At 32.9% G+C, this 24044-nt stretch overlaps 2 protein-coding genes across 5 annotated transcripts in view; one reads left to right on the top strand and one right to left on the bottom strand.

Annotated features, from left to right (window-relative positions):
• The window catches only part of LOC145934463 (facilitated trehalose transporter Tret1), a 29216-nt gene extending 6538 nt beyond the window's left edge, over window positions 1–22678 (top strand). For 2 of the 4 annotated variants that reach the window (XM_083034904.1, XM_083034905.1), the window contains 2 exons: window positions 20002–20300; window positions 20472–22678. In XM_083034904.1, the coding sequence (XP_082891030.1) occupies window positions 20204–20300; window positions 20472–21760 (1386 nt within the window). In that variant the 5' untranslated portion in view covers window positions 20002–20203 and the 3' untranslated portion in view covers window positions 21761–22678. Of the gene's footprint in view, window positions 1–7935; window positions 8181–11923; window positions 12692–20001; window positions 20301–20471 lie in introns of those variants that run through there. The other 2 variants (XM_083034902.1, XM_083034903.1) reach the window with 2 other exon arrangements.
• Window positions 22679–22792: 114 nt separating this feature from the next.
• Window positions 22793–23900, bottom strand: LOC145934478 (uncharacterized). The gene is made up of 2 exons (XM_083034927.1): window positions 23656–23900; window positions 22793–23482 (listed from the first exon to the last, which is right to left on the bottom strand). The coding sequence occupies exons 1-2, from the start codon at window positions 23708–23710 to the stop codon at window positions 22836–22838; spliced, it is 702 nt and encodes a 233-aa protein (XP_082891053.1). The 5' UTR covers window positions 23711–23900; the 3' UTR covers window positions 22793–22835.
• Between the last annotated feature and the right edge of the window lie 144 nt (window positions 23901–24044).

Raw genomic sequence — 24044 nt, 5'->3', positions numbered from 1 at the left:
TCGCCATAACGAGCTTTTGAGTCATGTGCACGCGCGTCAATTTCTATACTTTTATCGAATTGTTTACTCGTTGCATTTAACGAGATTGCTCGGTGAGATTAATTAATGGCGGTTATATCCCATTGCCGCGTCCCAACCCGCTAATTAACGATGAGAAAGAGAGAAAGAAAGAGAGACAGAGAAAGCAGCAATATCGAATCCAATTTTATTTCAAACGTCTCTTTATTGCGCACAAAGGATAATTAATATTCAATATAGAAAAAGACTACATAAGCGTGTCAAAGATAGGGAATTTGAGATAAATTTTTGGGGTAAATTTTTCTCATCAACTTTTTCCAGTTATATATTCCAAGTAGTATTATAATTATTTATGTGCATGCAGAAAAAGCTATTCTTTATATTCGTTTCGAGCATACTTATTTATTTTTTAGCGGAGCAAAATGACTGGCAACTTTCTTTTCGCGTTATAAGTATCAATTATCGTTAATTAAACCTTTATAAATGGATGAATAATGTTAGGCGTTTAAGCAGCCAGTTAAAATTCTAATTGGGTGTATAAAATTCGCGTTTATAATTTTTGATAATTTATACAATTATACTAGTGCCTATATATTATTCAATTTCGATAATTCTACAAAGTATGCAATCACTGACAGAAATCGAAGATAATAATCTCAATCAATAACATTCAATAAATTTGCCATCGAATTTAATGCTCCATTTAATTCTCTGTTATAGGTCGATATCTGTTTAATATTGCGATTACCGGGCATATTTGTGCGCTTTATATTATCTCACAACTTAACTCGCCATTTTAATCGTCCAATTATACTAGATAATTGAGATAATTTAAAATCGCTATCACTCATCGCGTGCGAATATTAAATAAATGATTTTGTATCAGTGCAAAGAAATCGTAAGATTATGTCTCTTAAATAATATTTGATAAGTTCTTAAAATGTATTATATGTACATACATGCTTTTACATGATTTATAATACTACACATAGAAATATCTGAAGTCAAACAGAATCGATATGAGCTGATAAACGAGCAGATGTTTGTTGTTGAATTTCTTATTTTTTTTTACCGAAATATAGATACAGAGATACAGAGAGAACAAACATGATTATTCTCAAGTAAAGGCATGAATAATGAATGTCGTTTTTATGAAGTGTGATTAAACGCGCAAAAGACAGAGATTTTCGAATAAAATATCGGCAAATTCTGAAAATTTTACATATATGTAATATTATATAAAGTCTATATTTCTCATTTAATTTCACGTCATATATAATATATTATTTTAACAATTTAATTTATTTCCTTTGAAAATCTCAACTTGTCTCTTCGTGTAATCTTTTTTTTAATATAATATCTCTCAATATCTTAAAAATTACACACGAAAAGATTATTATAATCGTTTTTGAATATCTAGATATATATATATATATATAGACATAATAAATTATACAAATATATGTTGATATTTGTCAGCAAATCTTAATTTGCTTTTGGCTTAATATAAATTTTTATTATGTTTTCTAACTCGTTCTCAATTTTCAATTTCTAATCGTCTTCTTCAGCTTGCAATCGCGCAATTAATCTCTCGACAGCTTTATCACCCAAGTCCAATGATGCATTATCTGTATTAATAAACAATTAAACCGCATTTATTACGGATCCGAGAGACGAGGAAATAATTTCTTCAGACTCGTTTTTGTTAACATACCAGAAAAAAATTAGCGTTTACGAGAAGAATGACGAATCGTCTACCATATGTCATCGCGTGTCGAGAATAAACGATTCGCTGTTTCTATTTTTGTCTGTTTGACAAACCATACGAGGTGTCAAATTGAAATCGTATTAAAACCCAGTTGAAATTAATCAAAGGACACGATTTCATCATCTAGTTTTTCTTTCCTACAGGTTTGCTCTAATTTTTTTCGAGCGTTAATTACTCGAAGCATTAACTACCCGGCGCTCTTGATGCTTTCATTGGGGAAAAATTCGGTTCCAAGTCGGTCGAGGAATCCGTAGCCTTAATTCTCCGGAGATACACCGTATATTCGAGAACGGACATAGATTCGCGACTGCGTGTCAATCTAATTCAGCACCATCGGTACAAATCTTTAATGGCAACAGCTTATTCGCGTCGTTCTGTGGACCCGCCGAGTTCCAGAGACCAGTTGACGTGCTCAATTACGAATGTCCGTAAATAACTGGTCGATATTGACGCACAACAAATTGCACACGCGCATCGGTGAATTTCCATTCGGTGCTGCTGCTGCTTTTGCTGTCGGCTGGTGTCGACAGGTGCCGATTACGATAGTGAAAACTATTTGCCGACTTCAGCTGCGCCGAAAACATTTATATACATATGTAGCAGAATGGAGACTTTGACAAATTAATCGGTTTTATTTATTCTTTTTATCTCTTTCTTTTCGATCTTGCATGAAAAATATTTCTTAGAATCGTTAACATAATTTTCGTGAAAACAAATATCTCATACACATATTTTGACTGACATAAAATATAAGCATCATAAAGAATCGTGCAAAACATTTAAAAAAAAAAATGTTTTGCTCGTTGCTAATATTACCGTAAAATTGAAATTTTTCGAATATAAGACAGAAAAGGAATAAAGACAGAAGATAAATAATTAAAATTAAATTCATAAATTACAGATGAAAAAATATATGTATTTAGATTGTAGTGTATTATTTCGTATCATGATATCGATATCTTCTTAAAGAGTTTATAAATCTGTTTTTATCTAATCTTCCTTTTTCTGCTTAATTACCTTATCAAATCTGACCTAATATTTCAACACAAATTCCAAAATGAATTGTATATCTGTACACTGTAAAAAAAAATTTGTTAACTTGCCTAAACCGTTCAACTAAATTACTGTTTTGTTAATTGAACATATATTAGTATTTAAGTCAAATACGTTTTGTCAAAAGTGTTTGTTAGATTTAATATGTTATATTTAATTTAAATATTTTTATATGTTCAGTTAACAAAATATTATTTAGTTGAACGGTTTAGTCAAGTTAACAAATTTTTTTTTACAGTGTATTAATAATGTATTACATTAATAGAACGAATAAGATAACTTGGCGTATTTATTCGCAGAATACAATGATTTAAAACTTTGCATTTAATATTGAAAAAAATTATATAAATTTTTGCACAGACTATATTTACTATGTAAATTAAATATGTTTTTTCTTCAGACGCGTCTCAATAGCAAAACATACAATGAATAATTTCGAAACGATCAACTCTATCCGTTCTGATCAAATTACATAAATCTTCGGAATCATTTGACAGCAGTAGAAATTGTTTTTGTTGCGATTAAATGTATCGCGCGTATATCGTCGTTTTCTCGATATTTAAGAGAGTCGGTCAAATAGTTTAATAGTTGAGATGGTGCTGAATTAGTATTCCATGCCATTTAATTTACAAAGTAATTAAATTCGAAAGCTTCAACGTCAATGTATATATATTGCCGACAAGTATTTGACTAGAAACTAACAAAGTCCAAGAAGCTTTCATTTCGAATAAGTGTTTTCATTCAATCTTATTTGTTTTGATGTATCTTATCGATCTTTATCATAAGGCACGTGACATAACTCCAAATGGTCATGAGCGGACCTTTATTACTCTTATCGATTCTCGTGACTCCATTCAACGACAATCGGCATAAATCCAACAGTAATTGACGGTATCTCATTCTTCGCGATGTATCGAAATATGTTCATCAAGTCTAATGGGACATGTACTGAAAATAATACAACTAAATATAATATCCACAGGTAGGGGAAGCGGGCTAATTGAAAGCTAGACGCGATAATGCGATACCCAAATTATTCTTTCTCTTCAAATATTATTTAAAATAATATACACACTCAAATCTGGTCTCGAAAGCAATCATATGAACAAACGCTGATTAAAGCTATTCATTTCACTCTATATATTAAATTCATGCTGAACCATAAAATCACTTTAATTGTGTTTAGGTAGGGAAGCGTTTAGATAAAATGGAAAAATAAATAATATATTAATTTATGAACAAATGGCATTTAATTTAAATAGTATTTAACAAGAATAATTCAATTTTTGATTATATTAAAAATGAATTATTATTATTAAATAAATCACACGTTATGCTTCCTCATCGCGAAGTCGATTAGATCGCTTCTCTTTATATTTTTCCATCATGTTTATGCATGATTCATTATTCGGAGACGGAAAGGCAAAGCTCGCGCGATCACTCCCGATTCGGAGCATTAGTTAGCACGAGTCAGCCTGGCGTCACTTGATGATTCCATTTGACCGACGATGACGTGAATGACGCGCGATTAAATCACGATCCACCCGCTGCTCCTTGCGATCGATCCAGTTGCTTTTGCGTGGATATCGTCACGCATGCGATTCGTGATCCCGTCGCCGGCTGTTTCTGCAAAGTGAATAAATAGCAAAAATAGGCCGTTGACCCGCGTGGTTGGTCGCCTCGATTCTTCTCAACGTGTCCGGCAGAGAGATAAAAGTCTCTATCTAAAAATAGATGTGACAGAAAAAAAAACGTTATACTTACGACGCTCTTCTAATTTGTTTTGTGCAAACGTGTTCACTAGTTGTCGCGTATCGTTGGTATTTTATGGTTACGAATCTAATAATGAAAATATTTTCGCGACTTTATTTATTCCTATTCAAATTTAAAGCTTGAATTTTAAATCCCTATTGGAAAATTAATAGAAAAATAGACGCAAATATCTTGTAAAATAATAAAATCAAAAGATGACACATCTCGTAAGATAATAGAATAATGAAATTATTATTTATTAATTATGATTATTTTCATAGGGCTGCATAAAAGAGTAAGATATTAAGTTATAGCGTATAAATGAGAAAAATGAATTGTATACATAGCATCACCGGACAGACTTTCTTTGTCAAGTTCATCTTAATTGGAGAACGCAAAGTCCACGTTGCCAGCCGAGAGTGCACTTTGTTCGATTGAACACGTGAATCAGTGTACCACTGCAATATTTTTTGTTCACATGCCAAACGATCACGGTTCTCTTCTATGAAATATCGTTTTAGAACGAGCGAATCGTGATCGGAATCGCGAAGCAATCATCGGTGCTTTTCCACTTGTCAGCGGAAAACTTGTCGGATGAGTGTTCTCATTTACACGTAATTAACGAGTCGGCGGTTATTCAGACTCGATCGACGAGACTTTTACTTTTCCGATCCGCTACTTCACTCTTTATACCTCACGTAATTGTAAAACATACTTCGACAAAGTATATAAATAGGTACAAAAATATAGAATTATTTTTATTTTTATATATAAAAAGACAATAAATATACATACACATTTTATTCGTGTATGATCTTAAATAAACAAAATATCTTTACATATTTTTTTGATACAAAAATATGCCTCTATATCTAGAATAAATATATTATATATTGCTTCCTCATAGAGGAAGCTTTGTTTTATATATTTTCATAATGATAATGGCCCATATTCTGAATCTTCTTTTATCGATAAAAGCGCTTTTAAGCATACAATTTTTGTAACAGAAACTATATGCTTAAAAGCACTTTTATCGATAAAAGAAGATCCAGAATATATATATATATATTCTAATGTGTATAATAGATTTTCTCCGAAAGATATGAGATCTGACAGAACAAGTATGAATAAATAACGATTAATATTTATATATATAGTACATATAATTATTATAAATATTATATATATATATATATAAAATATATAATATATATAATATATACATACCGCGTGTATTGAGATATAGGTATATACAGATACTAATTTAACTCATTGCAGCACGTGACAACCGTAACAAGCTTCTCAATTGATTAATTACTGTTGACTCATGATGCCAATCGGCATTGCTATAAAGGGGTTCCTCCTCTTCTTCTTTCTCTCTGGAGAATCGATTCTTCCCGAAGCAATCAGGATTGCATTTGAATTGCTTGGATAAATCTGTTTTAGAATCATCTTTTTTTTATGTATATATAATATATCTTTATGCAAAACCGCAGATTTGCATTTTATTCTCTATTTTTATTAGATGTCATATAGTTTCACCATTAATGATACAATTATAATTAAGTAAACTTTACATAAATCATTTATTTATAGGAAAATGACAAGTATAGAATATTTGCAGCTAAATTCGCAGAATTGAATAATCATGTTTTTTTGTAGAGGATCTTGCGAAAATTACGCATTGTTTACTGAAAATTGTTCTCTCTGATTTATTAGCGGATAAGATATATCATATTTTAAAATTTAAAATATTGTTTAAATTTTTACAACTTTTTTCTAATTTCTTTTTCTCTCTCTTTCTGGTTGTTCTTTCTTAACTTTTAAACATATAGTTTATTATACGTTTAAATGTTAATATTACTGTTTTGAAAGAGAGAGAGAGAGAAGGGGCGGGGGAGAAGGAGAGGGAGAAAATAGCTTCAACCCTATAATTTTTGCTAAATTATTAACAATTATATATAGATAAAATTATATAAAGAACTGAATTTAAATTTGCTATTGTGGACATAAGACTTTTTCAAGAAGATCACAAACTTTACAAATTACAAAATAGCACTTTAAATGCGTTTGCGAAATAAGTAAATTTCACATACGAATTTTACGACTTGTGTAATATATCTTAATCTATCGCCGACAGTCACATGCAATTTGTAATCATCGTGCTGGCGATAAGAATGCGGACGTTACAATGAATGCCAATGGATGTTGGCAAATAAATAACAATAAATCACTCATATTATTTTTCATGTTCCCCTTATATGTTTATATAATACAATTTGTATAATACTTTAATACGCATACAACTGTAAATAAGAAAAGTATTTGTGTGAGGCAGATTTTTACATTTAGAAATATTTCGAACTATCTAGATTTTATTTTCACATATTTTTAGATATATATATATTTTTTTTATATATTCTGTTGCATCTGGAGCGAAAGGATTTATTTTAACAAAATATGTTTTTAAATTTCGCAAAAATTTTTAAGTAATCACAATAAATATATTCATATATTTATACTTAGGTGAGCCACTGCTGCTAGAAAACTTCCCAATTCTCATAATCATAGAAAATCGTGAAAAACCACGCGAAACGGAACAATCGAATAAATAATACCGATTCGTCTTCTCTTTAAGCGAACGCTGTCTTTTGTAACTCTTGATTAGAAACACACCATGATTTTTTAAATCGGGTTGAAAGCACGCAAATTATTCTCCCAATTCTCCAGTAAACGGGATTGAAATTTTACAAACGATCATTTAATTTTTCCTAGGACAAAAAGGAAAAGTTAAAAAATCACTATTTATTTCTGAAAAATTTCATTTTCGATATTTCCGTTCCTAGAAGGAATGAAAATTATATGATTATTGTTTCAGTTTTACTAGATCTACCTGATTCCAAAAATTGATATCGACTGTACTCAAATTTTGTTTTTGATGTAGGAAAAATATATAGGACAGTTCCATGAAAGGATCAAACTATATTATTCGAAGGAAACGGTTTCGAATTGTGTGAGCATTTATTCCGAGAATAAGACTAGAAATAATGTAATTGGGATAAACTGTTGTAGGTGATATACACATATAAAGATTTTCACAAAACGAAAGGTAAGAAACGTTTGAAACAACGAAAAAAATACAAGGAAAGTGTTTAAATTCAGAGAATCATTTTAACAGGGATAATATTTCTATAAAAATTTCTAAAAATTTGGAAGGTAAGATAAGGGTGGAATGCACTATTAGCACCAAACATACGTTTAGAATATATATCATAAAATTTGATTGTCACTTTGATGCGGATTTATCGATCACGAGATCCGTCACTTAGTACAGAGTGCAACGAACGTAAACGTCGGCGTGAAAGTAAGCGGAATTAAAGAAAACTAAAGATGAAGAAGCACATGACTGCTTGGATTGATAGTGGCAAGCTCGTGACCGCGGTTTGTCCGATAAACCATCGAGAACAATTTAATCGGCTACAATTGGTCACATACGTGTTCAGTCCTTCGCCGACATGTTCAGGAATAGGAATTACGAGACGTTCAGCAGCAACGACCAGCCAGACATATCGTCGCCACCGTCTCCCAAGTGAGTACTCTAATGTCGCAGCTTCTTACTCACTTCTTGTTGTCGCTGTTTACCGCCATCCACTGATATCGTTGTCGATTCGAAATGGAAATGGCGCGTGATGTGCTTATTGACACTTATGATTCGGATAAGATAACGACGGCTTTTAATCGTTTCGAACGATGTATGATGCGTTTTGCAGAATCTTGCGATCGACAAATCCGCGTCGAAGTAACAATCAAATTTTATGGCTCGTATTCTGAACGCATTTCTTCAGCGTTAATGGTGCATGACATTCCAAATTTTTACAAATTTTTTAATAGAAATGTTATCTCTGTTAATAATTCTCTGAATTTGCAACTTTTCTTTATATCTTTATATCTTGTTTATTGTTCTGAATGTTTCTTATCTTTTGTCTTAGTGTAAATCTTTATATGTGCATATTACAACAGTTTATTCCGATTACATTATTTATAGATTTGTTCTTAGAATCATAAATGCTCACATGATTTGGAATCGAAATTTCTTCGAATAATATAGTTTGATTTTTCCATAGAACTGTCCCATAATTTTTTCCTACATCAAAAACAAAACTTGAGTACTGTCGATTTAGGTTTTTGGTTAAATAGAACCTAATAAAACTGAACCAAAACTGATATAACTTCCACTTGGGTCAACAGTAAAATTTTTCGAAATTCACAGAAATAGTGACTTTCATTTTTTTTCTTTTTTCTTTTCGTCTCTATGAAATCAAATAATCGTTCGTAAGATTTTAGTCTCGTTTGATGAATAGAGGATGATTTGCGTGTTTTCAACCCGATTAAAAATTATTGTGTGCTTATAATCAAGAGTTACTGGGAGATATAATACATCCGGAGTAGTAATGGACAAAATCGTTCATTTAAAAGCGAGCGATAAGATTTATTTCGTTCATGTTTACAATAGAGACATAAAAATCTCGATGTAGTTTTCTAGTTTAAATGCATTAAATCATGAAATGTATAAACGCTACGCATAATATACTGAGAGAATTTTCTCTTAGAATTTACCCTGAAAATCATGGTAATCGTGGGACAATATGGTATGGAAAAAATTTTATGAGAATTTTTCTGATTAATATTTATCACACTAAAAATAATTAAAATAATAATATCTATCACAATAAAATACAAAACTTGTTTGAATAATTTTACTAAACTGCATAGTAAAATTATTCAAACATGTTTTGTATTTTATTGTGATAGATATTATTATTTTTATTGTGATAAATATTAATCAGAAAAATTCTCATAAAATTCTTTCCATACCATACTGTCCTATGATTATCATGGTTTTCAGGATAAATTCTAAGAGAAAATTCTCTTTGTGTATAAAACGATACATTTCTGCATATCGATAATTTTATTAAAAGAATCCCATGTGACGTTCGCCTAATCGTGATATACGTCATGTACACACGACGATTACGATGTTTGCGTACATCCGCGTGACCAAGTATTCCCAGGCCGAGGTTATCTCGCCTATGTCCGTCAGATTACATTTACCGTGAGCGCAAGATTCGTCATGCTCGAAATTACGATGTGACCGTCGGATGCATCAATATATAATGACTGATAGTTATGGCACGCCGTATTACTTTTTCAATAGCATAAATAATATTCCATTCAATATAAAAGTTTCAAAAAATAATTTTCTTAAGAAAAATTGCGATTCTTATTAATAAATTAAAATTATGTCGGGGCATAATAAAAATTCGGAATTGTATTCATGTCCAAACATAATTTTAATTCATGGAATTATTATTATGTCGCGACATAATTTTAATTCATCGAATTTTTATTATGTTGTGACATAATTTTAATTTATCGTATTATTATCATGTTTCGACAATTTTAATTCATCGAATTATTATTATGTCGCGACACAATAAAAATTCGGAATTATTGTTATGTCCAAACATGATTTTAATTAAGCCAATTATTATTATGTCGCAATATAATTTTAATTCATTGAATTATTATAATGTCCCAATAAAATTTTATTTTCATAAATTAATTTTATACAATCCTTCATAATTCTTGAAAATATTGAAAATAAAATAAAATAAAATTGCAATCTGTAGAAATGTATTAAATTATCTTTTTTTGCATAAAAATTATTTCACATAATAATTTTAAATACACACAATTCTAGATGATATAAAAAAGTAATTTGCATATTACTTCTAAATGTTAATAAAAATGTGCACATTTTAAATGCAATATAATATAAATTACAAAATATAAAAATAAGATATACTTGCAATATTTTGATAATGTATATTTTTAATGTGTGTGTATTAAAAAATTTGTTCTAATTTTTAATAATTTATTTATAAAATAAAAATATTTTGTTTCTATGTAATAAAAATGAATTATATTTATGTCAGCACATAATAATATGCGCATGTATATATTAAAGATAATCATACCTCTCTCGGCAAATTATATACATGAAAGATTGAATTTAATTATTATTTAGCACGTCCATATTTAATCAAAATAATTTCGTCAATCTTTCTATAGCACAAAATTTATTAGTTTAATTTATTTTTCAACTAAACTTTGAAATAATAAAACCATCTCGCTTGCTATCACAGATGATGCTGTAAAAATAGAAAAAAGACTAAAAGTGCTGCATAAATATTAAATAATTCCGACATTCCATCACGAAATCGAACGTTATAATTATCTTTCGTTCGACCTTATCGTACATAGTACATTTATAAATGCTTACTCGTCATTGTTTTTTATCACGTTCAGATTTACACATTTTTATAGAGAGAGTGAGAGAGAGACTGTTCATAAAATATAAATTTCCATCTACGTATTTTCTTTAGCAGAACACAGTTTCTGCGCATTTACATTCCCAATATAGCTTTAATCCTTTCGTTTTTTTCATTTCCCTTATGAATATTTCATAAGATTCTTCACTGATAATGCATACACGACGGTGCATAATAGATATCGCAAACATGCGTGATAACCTGCGCGCGGAAGATATTTTCTTTTTTTTTTTTTCTCTGCAATTCGGCAAGAAGGCTACTTCGCAACGTGTTATCAACACTTGAATCCGCGAGATTCCCTTCAAAAGAGTTTATCTCGTTTTACGTAAATATGGAGGAATGCATCACGAACAACAATCGTGATAATTACATGCCCGCGACCACCGCCACTATTTTTCTTCGATAAAGAGATGACCAAGCGTTCGTGACCGAGGCTCTTATCGATACTCGAGATAGATTATGTCCCATTTGATTAGTCACACGAATGTCAAAATCTTTGAAGAAAACGAATACGATAATCTTTACGACAAGGTGTGACGATTTCTAACATTGTTGCGTTAATTCGATAATTATCTCTCGTTAGCGATAGATTACTGTTATATTATCACATACTCGGTAGAGAATATTTTTGCAGTTGGGAGATCATCTTTGAAAGAAAAAGAAATCTACGATATATATTTATGACATTTCAATTTATTTATTTTTTATTCATTTATGTAAACTTTTCTCGACATATGCATTATATGACATAATGCGAATATCGACACATTCTCTAATTTTATCTTTTGTTTTGTATATAATTTATGTTACTATTATCGTCTTCTATTATTTATATTCCGCAGAGATATCGATATCACTAATAACAATGAAAAAAAAATTAAAAAATTTCTGAATACGCGATAATGAATAAGAAGAAGAAAAGTTGTGCGAGAAGCGAATTGTATCAGTTCTTCATGGATTTTCGTGTTTCGCTTCATCGATTATAATTTATCGCTTGGAACTTGCGGTTTTTTTTTTACACGTCACAGCCTTAACCTTCTTCCGTTTAACGAAATTCGCGCCTTCTTATCCGCTCGCATGCGCTTTGCTTGTCAAAGCTCTTTCTCTCTCTTTTTCTTTCTCCCACGAGGCGCGCCGCATCGCATATAAAGCTTTCGAGTAACCTGTAGCCGTCAGTCGTTCGTGCGAGTCGTAATATAAGTGACATATGTTCACGTCAGCCGTTCGACCTCGCTCCTAAACACGCGGCAATATTCACCGCGAATCCGATAAAGGGGAAAAAAGAAGAGATCGAGAGTACGAATCATTGAATTGTACGAAAAAAGAAAAACGACAGGACCCGCGCAGATGTATCGCCCGTGGAGAAAGACTTTCGTAGGCTTTTACGAGATCGGACGTACAATTGGACGTCTTTTGGCCAGTACTCTCTGAGAGTAAAGTACTCGAGGATTTTAGAGGATCCTCGAATAAAGAAAATTGCAAGAGATCACGAACCCTCGGGTCAAGTCTGGAGAACCAAATCTACGAGGGTGCGAAGGGGCGAGGAGAGAAACCGGCGATGAGCCGGTGACCTTATGGTGATACCTTATTGTGATCAGCGAATTGTGATATATATTTGTACATTTCATACACGAGATACGCCGGTATATCGTGTATATACCTGATTGAAAAGGAGACTAATCTTCATGACGACATTCGCCATGGCAGAGTGAGTAGACGTAAACACATCATCCTTTCTGTCACTTTCTTTCAATTGTTCTTTCTTCCCACATCTTTCCATTTTTCTGTATTCTCTTTGTATTTTGTTTTCCGTGTCTCTTATATGCATTCTATCTTAAATATGTAGAAGAAATATAGAGCATGACATAGCTAAAAAGAACAAAACTGTTTAGTTTGCTCGTTTTCCCTCTATATACTGGGTGTCCTAAAACTTATAATTGACCTTTCAGGGGCAGATTCTTGGGATCATTTGGAGACGATTTTGCCTCAGCGAAAATGTCGAGGCACCAATAATTTTCGAGTTATAAGCGATTGAAAATAAAGGGTTTTTTGCAAACTAAGCCTTCTAGAAATAAAATATTAACAAAACCACATTCTTCAATTAACTTCAAGTAAAGTTTCTTTTAATAGAATTTTAATTTAAGGCTTAGTTACAAAGATACATGATGGCAAAAATTGGGAACATGCAAAAAATGATGGTCTCCCTCGACAGTTTCGCCGAGGAAAAATCGTCTCCAAATGATCCCAGGAATCTGCCCTTGGAAGATTAGTTATGAGTTTTGGGACACCCTGTATATATATGTATATCTTTTTCTCTCTCTCCGATGTAATTGCACGTGGCGTTTGATAAACACGAAAATCACGCGAATATTCAGAGTAGAAATTGAGACAATACTGCGTATTTTTGTGACATCATATTTGAAAATATATGATAAACATCCTATTGTATAAATTCGATTGTTATATTACAATTGTTGAATTAATAATTCAAAATAACTTTACATAATTTTACATAGAATTTCTACTTTAATTTCAAAACCAATTAACAATTATTTTCCATAAAAGAAAAATATATAATTTTATATACATATATATAAAATTATATATATATATTTTTTTTTGTTTTATTCAACACATATCGTATTTGGATAGAATGGTTGCAATTGCGTCCCACGTGGTTGGTTAAACGCGACTTTGAACAGAGGTGAGAATATTGGGCAAAATCGAGGGTTGACAACGCCACGAATATATATACGCGCGATCAACAAGTGATTCTATATCCAGCACACTTGTTTACAACAGTCGGATCTTGGAATATTTTACGCGCGATAGCAAAATTTTATAGCTTTCACCTTGCTCCGAAATTGTGTCTCCCTCCTAGAGTAATATATGCGTGATTAACGAATCTACGAAAGATCTCTCGGAGGTCGCGTAAATAAAGCTGTTCGAATATCAGTTGTGAACGAACCGAGATGGATTTAAATTTATATATACATATGTAGCCGCTGAAAATTCATTAATCAATACAAAGCATAATTGTTAAGAAGTTAATTCGATAAAAGAAAAAGTATGTTTAAAGGATAAGATAAATTTGGCCAATTCAGATGTGAGATAATTTTTTTAACGAGAGATGCTTTCAAATAAGAGAATATTGCTTTAATTCGACTTTAAATGCAAATGTCAATTTCATGTTTTTTGACTATTTAATATGAGGATCGCCTTCAATGTTATCGTGGTTTTATTTTATGCTCTTCGAAGCAGAACATGGCACCCGCGGACTATGATGGAATATAAAAAAGTCATCTTGTCGTTGCCCTTGTCACGTCGTCGGGCGCATTTTATGACCTGTGCAATGAAGCCCCGCCAAGAGAGATTACACATATATTTAGCAATTTTATCAGCGGAACTCGGAACAGAGAGAAAGTCCTTTTCCCTTTCTCTCTTTCCTTTTTGACATTTGACAAATATATCAGCCGCCAAGTGAGCGGATAATATTATTAATAGCTGATAAAACATATTGATGCCTGTACGTCGTGTGCTGATGCAATTAATTCTATTCAAGTTATACCAGTTAATACCAATAATGTGTGACAATTGTGATGGATCTGTTTATTGCGATGCATTACCGATATACCGTAATTACAGTACTGTCGTCATCGAGGTGTTATAAAAGCGTTAATTGACTTTTAATGATCCGCCTACGTAAGTGCATTATTGCAGACTGCGGGAATTATGAAAGATTTGAATGTAGCATCGTGTATTTCAAGAATGTTTATTTATTTGATGATCACATTTCATCCATATATGTATTTTTATCTATATTATAGCTTCAGAATACACAATTATATTACATAATTGGATTTAATTTTCTCGAATTGATAATTTATTCATAATGTTTTATGCTTCATGTGGACGATGAATATGTATATTATTCAAAAAACGCGTTTAATAATAAATATTTGTTATTCTTACACCAATAGCAATAACGAGATAATAGATATAATAAATAGATAATTGCATTGATACGCAATCGCAATCGCGTCGGAGATGAGCGCGATATGAGATATTTTGAAATCTAATTGTAAGAAGAGAAGGCGCAGGTCGCAATAAAGGTAGCAAAGTCTATTCGATGATGGCCTTGTGAGAAAATTCGTGAATCTACGGCGGAATCGAGATAAATACGGGAAATGAAGCGGAAAAACGTAGGTTCTGACCAACGGCGACGACGGACAATGACGCTTTCCACTTCGTATCACATTTAAACGACGATAATGCGAACTCTCGTGAAGAACGACACTTGTATATTTTTCTCCTTCGTGACCGTAAATTAGTAATGATACGATATTTAGCCGCTAATAATAAATTTCGTGTGGCTGGTACACGCAGATGCGTGACTCGGTGTCTCGTACATGAGAACGAAGAGATATACGGTCGTTATTAATATCTCACGGGTTACAAAGGAGCTTTGAGAGAGTTAGTATTTTCTAGTGTCTTAGAAAAATAATCGGTGAACAACAAGAGAAAATATCACTGGGGGCGAGACCAAAGATCCCACTACCTTTTTGTACGTTAAGTGGTCCGAGAACTTTTTGCTACAGAATTATCTCCGTACGATGACGTAATCCCTGTGCTATAAAGCAACATTGAACTTCGAGCTAACGCGCGAACGCAGAGTTAGGATCTTTAGATGATTTTAGAACATCGTCGCGAATTATCGTAGATTATTCGCACTCGCGAAAAATTCCGCCGCGTGTAATTATATTCGCAATTATATAAGCGCCTCTTCGATATATAGGCTAAACGATCGGAGCGAGACTCGCCGATTAATCGTTGCTGCATCTTGATGCAACGTGCAAATACCGCGTATTTCGCAACGCATTATGATATTACTGTTGCTTTCCGAGACGATTTACAGTCGGTGTCGCTGTTTGTGCTCTTTCGTATTTACCTTCATCGAAGCGACGTGATGTAATTACGACTATTAATATCATGGACGCGTTCGTTTGTTCGATTAGGCGCGATATCTACGAGAAATGCATTGTGCATATGTACGTATATGTAATTCTGTTGCACTTGAATCTTCTTGTCACGAAAATATCGCGTGCGATTCCATATCGTTGCCAGAATCCGCTAACTCGCTTGGCACCATCTCGTAAATTATTACATTCTATTTACGCTCAAATTTGTAGAACGAAATTGAAGAATGAATCAGCTAATCGAATCTCATTCTTATCCATTTCGCATCCGGTTCAACGTTTTTTTTTTTTTTTTTTTTTTTCTTTTCTTTTTATTCTTTCCAAACCTTCAAGTAACTTAATATATGTATAATTAATTTAATAAGTCAATAATTTTTTAATCAATTTTTTATCCTTAGAAATAGAAATGTTACGAAAAAAATGTATGTTCTTTTCTTATTTTATTGCAATAATGATTAATTGTTCTCGCGCGATAAAATTTTTGACGTGCATTTCTTAACATAAACTGCTATTATTAATGTCATGTTTCAATCGGAAAATTAATGTTTATGCACATCGCTTCACAAGAGATTTAAAAGAAGCTTTATCGAATCACTCTTTCGCGCATGAACGACCGATATCTGTATACGTGCCATGATAGACAGTAATCGCGTTTCCTCGATTACGCTGTGGAACAGAACCACAAAGCCATGATTCACAATTCTTGTGCAGCATTTATATTAAATATTTTATATAGGATATCTTAAAATTGTCGGATATTTTTTTCATCACAGATTCTTTAGGTAATTTAGAGTCAATATTTCTTTAAAAAAAAGGAAGAAAGAAAATCGAGAAAAGACCTCTTTTACTGTAATTTTCTAATTTGCAGTACCATATATCTTTACAATTAAACATCAAATGAAAATTCTGTTGAACTAAATCCTGCCTAAAATCAAATATAAAATGTAGCTTTATCATCTATTCAGCTCCCCGAAGTTTAATTCGCGAATAGTATCTTCTTCTTCGAAAGTTTATAATTTAAAAATTATCCGATGCCTCGACATATATATTTGCTAAAAGGAGAATCGACTTTATAAATTCATCTCAGCGACGATTCAGAATCCAAGTTTACTCGCCCTTCTTAGCTTCTGACGGATATACGGGTGAAGGCTATCTCCGGGTGTCGGCTTTGTTCGCATCCGGCGCGAATAAATAAATGTGTTTCAAGATTTCGCGGAAAGTTCCGTCAACGCGATGATTGCGCAAACTTGCGTCCGATGGAAAATCCTCCTTGCGAAATCGCGTTCTAATTCTGTACGCGAACGAAGCCCCTTAAAGTGCCCTCCGACTGCCGTTCGTACGGCCTTGCGATGTGTGCAAAGTCAAGGTGTAAGGAAAAATATAGCTCGCTACACACGTTTCTCAAGCCAACGCGCGACATGAATAATCTCGGAACCGCTTTGTCTGTCAAGAACAAACGGCGACGCCTCTTTGTTGACAGGCGTCACTCTGGCGGGGCATTTAAAAAAAAGAAAAACAGACCGACTCGGGAAATCGACAGTTACATTGCCAAAAAGTTTCACGAAAAGATTATCGTCGTTAGCTTTGTTATATAAGGCAGAAAAGAATTTACTATAAATATGAATTGTCGTAAGAATATTCACTTTCTCTCTTTATCAGAGAGCCGAACATTGAAACTTGTCGCGATTGTTTTGATTGTTGGAATTCCAATAGTGCATACGATTGCAGAAATTAGGGAGCATGCTATAATATGAATGCACGTTGTAAACATATGGTATGATCGAACGACTGGAGGTCGCAGGTATCTACGAAAACAAACACTCGCACGCGCATGTAAATTTCACTTTCAGTTGGATTCAAGGTTGCGAAAGGTTCGAAACACGTGCTGAATCTAATACAAACACTCTGACTATCGATCAATACGTAGCTTTTTCATTTAGACTTCGAGATTCGATCGATGTCGTATTATGATCGTTTGATTTAGTTTGATTGATTAGTTCGCGCGCGAACTAATCAATCAAACTAATAATAATAAACAAGAACGATTAATACGAGTAAATGTGTGTAAATGTATAAATGTCATTAATTAATTCGCCTTGTTCGCCAACGTTTATATTTACAAATGACAAATTAATCGCGCTGTCAGTCAATCTACACGAAGCCGGTGGTAATTGTCGATGCAAGTATGCGAATATAAAAGTATCGAGGGAAAAGTCTCAAGGTGGATTGTGCAATATGACGTATGGTTCGTTGACCGCTTAATGTTTTTCTATAATTGCGGTGCGGACGTAAATTATGTAATTAATTGCCGGTAATACGATAAATTACTTCTCCGATGTGTAACAAGCTGAATACGTAAACAAAATTCGCGGTTTCGTCGCTCGAATGAAAAGGTAAAGGAAAGCGCGCGAGAAAAAGAAGCACTGACATATCTTTATTATCGCGAATTTGCATAAGGCCTTCATACACTCGTGTCAATTTACATAAAAGCGATTACGGTTTTTTTATATAATAAACTTTTGTTTCTTAGCATTACTCTTTCGCTCGAGAGTTGCGGTATCATATCACGGAAAATTCTATGAAAAATAACAGGTGTCTTTATTTTGTTGCAAATTAATACAATTTTTCTTTTTTATTATCAAAGGTCGTGATACTCGATTATGTCATCCCGTACGCATAACTTCGCAACCTTTGGGAAACACCTAATCGATCGTTTCTTTGCTCGTCTGAAGGTTTTCTTTCGTAATTCTCGTTAAGCAAATGCTATCTTCTAGTAAAGTAATAGTAAAGTCACTGCGCGACGTTCATAATATACAGAGTGTCTTAAAATACAAATATGATGTTTCATGAATATATATCTTGCATATTAGACTCATTTACGATACACATTTTTTTTTTTTACTTAAACGAAATATCGCATTCATTATTGATCAATCTGTTCTTATTTCTTTCTCTCTCACTTTATGTCTTTTTCTCTTTTATTTGCAATTTTTTTTATTTTGCTCGAGTATATTCCTTTTTTTGAGACACCTATGATATTGTCCTTCGAATGCAATAATCCAACTATAGCTGTCGAACATTTATACAATATAGAATGATTTAATTTTAGTAATGTCAAATGAGGCAAAAATTCGTGCTGGACCGCTACAAACTTATATTTAGGCGATTGTTATTGTTGACGAACGAATTGCTTTGATTTTTATCTGGTGATGTTTAATGCGGAAAGTTTTTCGCGTTATTTTCTGCAGCACACTTGTCGCGTTATCTGTGATGAAGAAAAAATAATTGTTATCTTTGCACGACGCATCAATAAATAAACGACAAACTCGTGTTTACATCTCTCAATTTCGCGAGCGATGCACATCTCTTTTGAAAAAAAAGTGAATTGCAAACTTGCATTATTCTTAGAATAATCTCGACGAAATGATCATAACGAAAACCACAAGAATCTCATATTAATTAATTAATCGATTTTTATCGGTTTGTATACATAAATAATTCACACGTATATTAAGATGTATGACTCACAGTCGCGTGTCTGATGCGCCATCGCGTTATCATCATATTTTTCATTGACATTAGTACGGCAATAATTGAGAGTCTTGCTTTTACACGCCGAAAAAAAATTGTTAACTTGATTAAATCGTTCAATTAAATAATATTTTGTTAACTGAACATACAATATTTAAATTAAATGTAACATATTAAATCTAACAAACTGTGTATTTTAACAATTAACAAGATAGTAATTTAGTTGAGTCGGTTTAGTCAAGTTAACAATTTTTTTTTTCAATGTACATAATTTAATAATAATCAAACATTCAATGTTATTATCGTTATTTAACGCGCAGACGCTTTGAAAATTCTATTGTAGTTTGTATCATTAGAGCGGATAACAGCAAATACCTTATACGAATGCAAAAATCTTGCTCGCTGTTAACTTTTTGTTCGCATCCTCCACGTGTTTCGATCGTCACAATAAATAAATATTAGCAATTATAACGTTACCTCGTACACTCGCTAATCGTCGCCTTTATTGCAGAAAGAATTGCGGCGCGCAGGACCCGGAGAAGACCTCGTTGGTAGACTCGGCGCTGCTGCCGAAGATCCAGCCGTCCACGTTGCTCGATAACGAGAGGACGAACCTGAACAATGATCCTGAGAACGATCAAACACCCCGAGGTAGCGCCGTCAGGCAAGTCCTGGCCGCGGTGGTGTCCCAGCTCGGCACCATCAACACGGGCATGGCGTTTGGCTTCTCCGCCATCGCTTTGCCGCAACTCCAGGAGCCGGACAGCATCATTCCCATCAAGGAGGGATCGACAGAGGAGTCATGGATCGGTACGTACGAGATAGTGAATCTATAACAAAGTAAATAAAATTCTTTTGAAACTGCTTTTATTTTATGTTTTATATTTCTCTGTAAAAAAACAATAATTTTTCTATTGAATTTGTATTGAAAAATTGTCTCTCGCAATTTTTTCTTATTTATTTATTATTTTTTCTTCGCAGCTAGCATGTCCTCCATCGGCACGCCGATCGGCTGCTTAGTATCCGGCTATATGATGGATATGTTCGGCCGAAAACGTTCGCTCATCATCACCGAGATCCCGGCTCTGCTCGGATGGCTGCTGATAGCGTTCGCGACCGACATAGAAATGATATATGCCGGTCGTTTCTTCGTTGGTCTGGGATCGGGTATGGTAGGCGCGCCAGCGCGCGTCTACACCAGCGAGGTAACGCAGCCGCATCTTCGTGGGATGCTGATCGCTCTCGCGAGCGTCGGGGTCAGCACCGGGGTGCTCATAGAATACACCCTGGGAAGTATAGTAACGTGGAACGTCTGCGCTGCCATCAGTGGTATTTTGCCGCTTACCGCATTGCTACTGATGTTCTTCTTCCCAGAGACCCCGTCCTATCTCATATCGCGCAACAAGCCGGATCAAGCGGAAAAGGCGTTGCAAAAGTTTCGCGGCAGTACTTACAACGTGACTCGGGAGATGAAAACTTTGGTAGAGTTCTCCAATAAGAACAACATTAAACGACTCACCGGGTTCCGAGAAATCGTGTGCGCCTTGTTGAAACCCAACGCGCTGAAACCGTTCACTCTGTTGTTTCTATATTTTTTGATATATCAGTGGTCAGGTACCAATGTTATAACTTTCTACGCAGTCGAGATCTTCAAGGACTCCGGGGCAAGCCTGAATAAATATTTAGCCGCGTTCATATTGGGAATAGTCAGACTCATCTCCACGATTGTGGCTTGCGTCTTGTGTAGAAAATGCGGCAGGAGACCTCTCACGATGGTATCTTCCATTGGCTGCGGCTTGTCCATGCTAGGATTAGGCGGATACACGTGGTATAAGAATTACAGCGTCGAGAATGATCTTACACTTGTCGCCACATGGATCCCGGTCGTTTGTATATTCTCGTACACCATCACGTGCACTCTGGGTTTCCTGGTGATTCCATGGGTGATGATCGGCGAAGTTTATCCCGTTCAAGTACGCGGTATTATTGGCGGATTGACCACCATGTGCGCGCATACGTTTGTCTTCATGGTGGTCAAAACTTATCCGTTTCTCGCCAACTCCCTCACTCGTCATGGTACGTTCATTCTTTACGGTTGTATATCCTTATTCGGCACGATATACTTCTATATATGTCTTCCGGAAACTAAAGGTAGAACGTTACAAGAGATCGAGGATTATTTCTCTGGTAGAGGCGATACTTTGACGACAGGAAGAATAAGTAACAAGCCAAAAGTTTTAGAAATTAAGAAGGGCCAGATATTACCGTAAAAAAGGACCATTTTAATCGTAACTTTTAGCGTTCGTCTACTTAAATGACTCTATTTTAGTTAAAAGGAAAAAAAAGGAACGCATTTGCTTGTAGCGATTAAGTTTAATTGAAGTCGGTCTGCCGAAAAAATAAGGTAGAAATAAAAAAAAAATCGTTTTATTAAAAATCATATATGAAATGGGCAGAGTACTCAAAAGGTTCTGACGTTTGCTTTGTGACACAAATATTTACTTTAAAAAATAAGATTAAATATTTTTAAACAATTGATGATGACAAGACAGAAATGTAATGTATAATTTTATTGTTTAAAACTATTATCTCTATACAAGTGAGTTATCAGAGAAAAAAAAATATATATTTTTGTAGAGTATACATATTTGTTCACAAAGCATGAAAGTGATTAATTATATATAATTAATAATAAATATTGCATTCTTGTAACATCAATTACACAGACATAATAAAATATTAAAACAAATTAGCAAAAATATATAAATTCAAATACAATTTACAGAATTTTTCTAGATCATATAAATAAAAAAATATGCCTTAATAAAAATAAACACAAATAAAAAAATGATGCTATTTATATCATATTAAACTATGTATAAGTAGCATATAATAAGACAGAATTTATGACAAACACAAAATTGTAGAAATCAGATTTTTTTTAAATTTATGATCATGTATATATGCCAAGTCATTATTTTATAAAACTCGAAAATTTTTAAGCCTATATTTATTGTAAAGCACAAGTCTCCATTATGGTGTACAATTTAGAATCGATATTAATATTAATCGATGAATGAAAGTATAAGTATCATTTATTATATGTATGTATACCTACAAGATATTTTAATGCGATTGTTGTTAGACTCTAAATGAATGAATGATTATACAAATGATTTATCTTTTATAAAAAAATAAAGAGTGAATTCATTCCTCATTTAATTATTTTTCTTAATTATACCTCTTTAGATTCTGATTTATTTTATGTAAAAATCTGAGTACAAATTTCAAAGATTACACAATTAATTAACATAAAAGTTTATTGTTACATGATTTATATATAAATTATAGTGTTAAACGAGGTTTATTACGTCTTGCTTCTTTTCTCGCCTTTTTCTCATCTCTAAATTGTTTAATCATCTCAAGAGGTAAAATCTCGCCTCTGTAAGTCCTCGGTATTATTTCCTTGTTCAAAATATTGAGTTTCTCTTTAACATACTCTCTAGCATCAAATGCTTGCGCTTGTTTAATTTTATCAATCAGCTCTGCCTGAAAAAACTTCTCCCTCTTTACGTTTCGCTTATGTCTCAACTTTGCCCATACAAACTTCATCTTCTTACGTAGCTTCCTTCGCTTATGTTTCTTTATTTTCTTACGCCTGATTACAATTAAACGTACCGCTTGTTTCTCAAAAATTTGTCCACTTGTGGGTAGGTCTATAGATTTTTCCAATATAGGTAAATCAATGGGTAAGCGCTTTACAGGCTCTTGCAACGGAGGAATCTTTGCAACGGGCATTTCAATAATATTTTTTATCAAATTTCCATTTGTACGTATCCCAAAGTCTATGTTAAGCGTTCCTGGTATAAATTTGATGCCATCGGACTTAGTACTATCTGGTATGCCTTGATTATTGGATGTTAAACGAGAAATTACATTCACATTACAATTTGATTGATGTGTTGAATAATATCTTGCAGTAGCAACAGTACCTGAAATATAATTATATATAAGATATAACACTATAAATAATGCATATATAATTTTGGTTATATTTAAAAAAATTCATTCACACATACATATAAGAATATAGCAATGTTAGGTTATGATTGATGGAAGTTGGGTTAAAATTACTTAATTATATTTAGTGGTCAGATATACGTACTTATTCTGCTCACTGCAATTTTGCGAAATGCAGTGCATAATGTGTTGATCGACATTGTCAATAAGTTAGTGATAATATTAATTTGCTATCATCATCAAATACTTTCACAACACACGTTCACGTTCACGACCCATTTTTCTTTAGCCTAGATGGCGACATGCTTCACCTTCACGTGATATTTCTAGTCCTTTTGCACTTTTTTATATATAAAACTTGCATTTTTATATCTCATACGAAATAAAATTGAAAATTTTTCTTTTATATAATTCTTTTTCAGAAATATTTTTATATTTTATATATAAATCAAGTTAATAAAATAGCATATAAGAAATTAAATAAAAAAATTTTTTAAAAACCCAAAGAAAAACTTAATAAAAAAATTATGCAAC

This window comes from Prenolepis imparis, unplaced genomic scaffold (assembly GCF_030444845.1).
Source record: "Prenolepis imparis isolate NDT839.2.m4 unplaced genomic scaffold, iyPreImpa1.0 SCAF_3, whole genome shotgun sequence".
Classification (NCBI taxonomy): domain Eukaryota; kingdom Metazoa; phylum Arthropoda; class Insecta; order Hymenoptera; family Formicidae; genus Prenolepis; species Prenolepis imparis.
Note: the sequence above shows the minus strand (reverse complement) of the source record. Positions and strands in the feature narration are given on the sequence as shown.

Coding starts and splice junctions, on each gene's coding strand:
- LOC145934478 (XM_083034927.1), bottom strand. CDS start 23,710: ATGTCGATCAACACATTATGCACTGCATTTCGCAAAATTGCAGTGAGC. Junction 23,483..23,655: donor AATTGCAGTGAGCAGAATAA/GTACGTATATCT, acceptor ATTATATTTCAG/GTACTGTTGCTACTGCAAGA.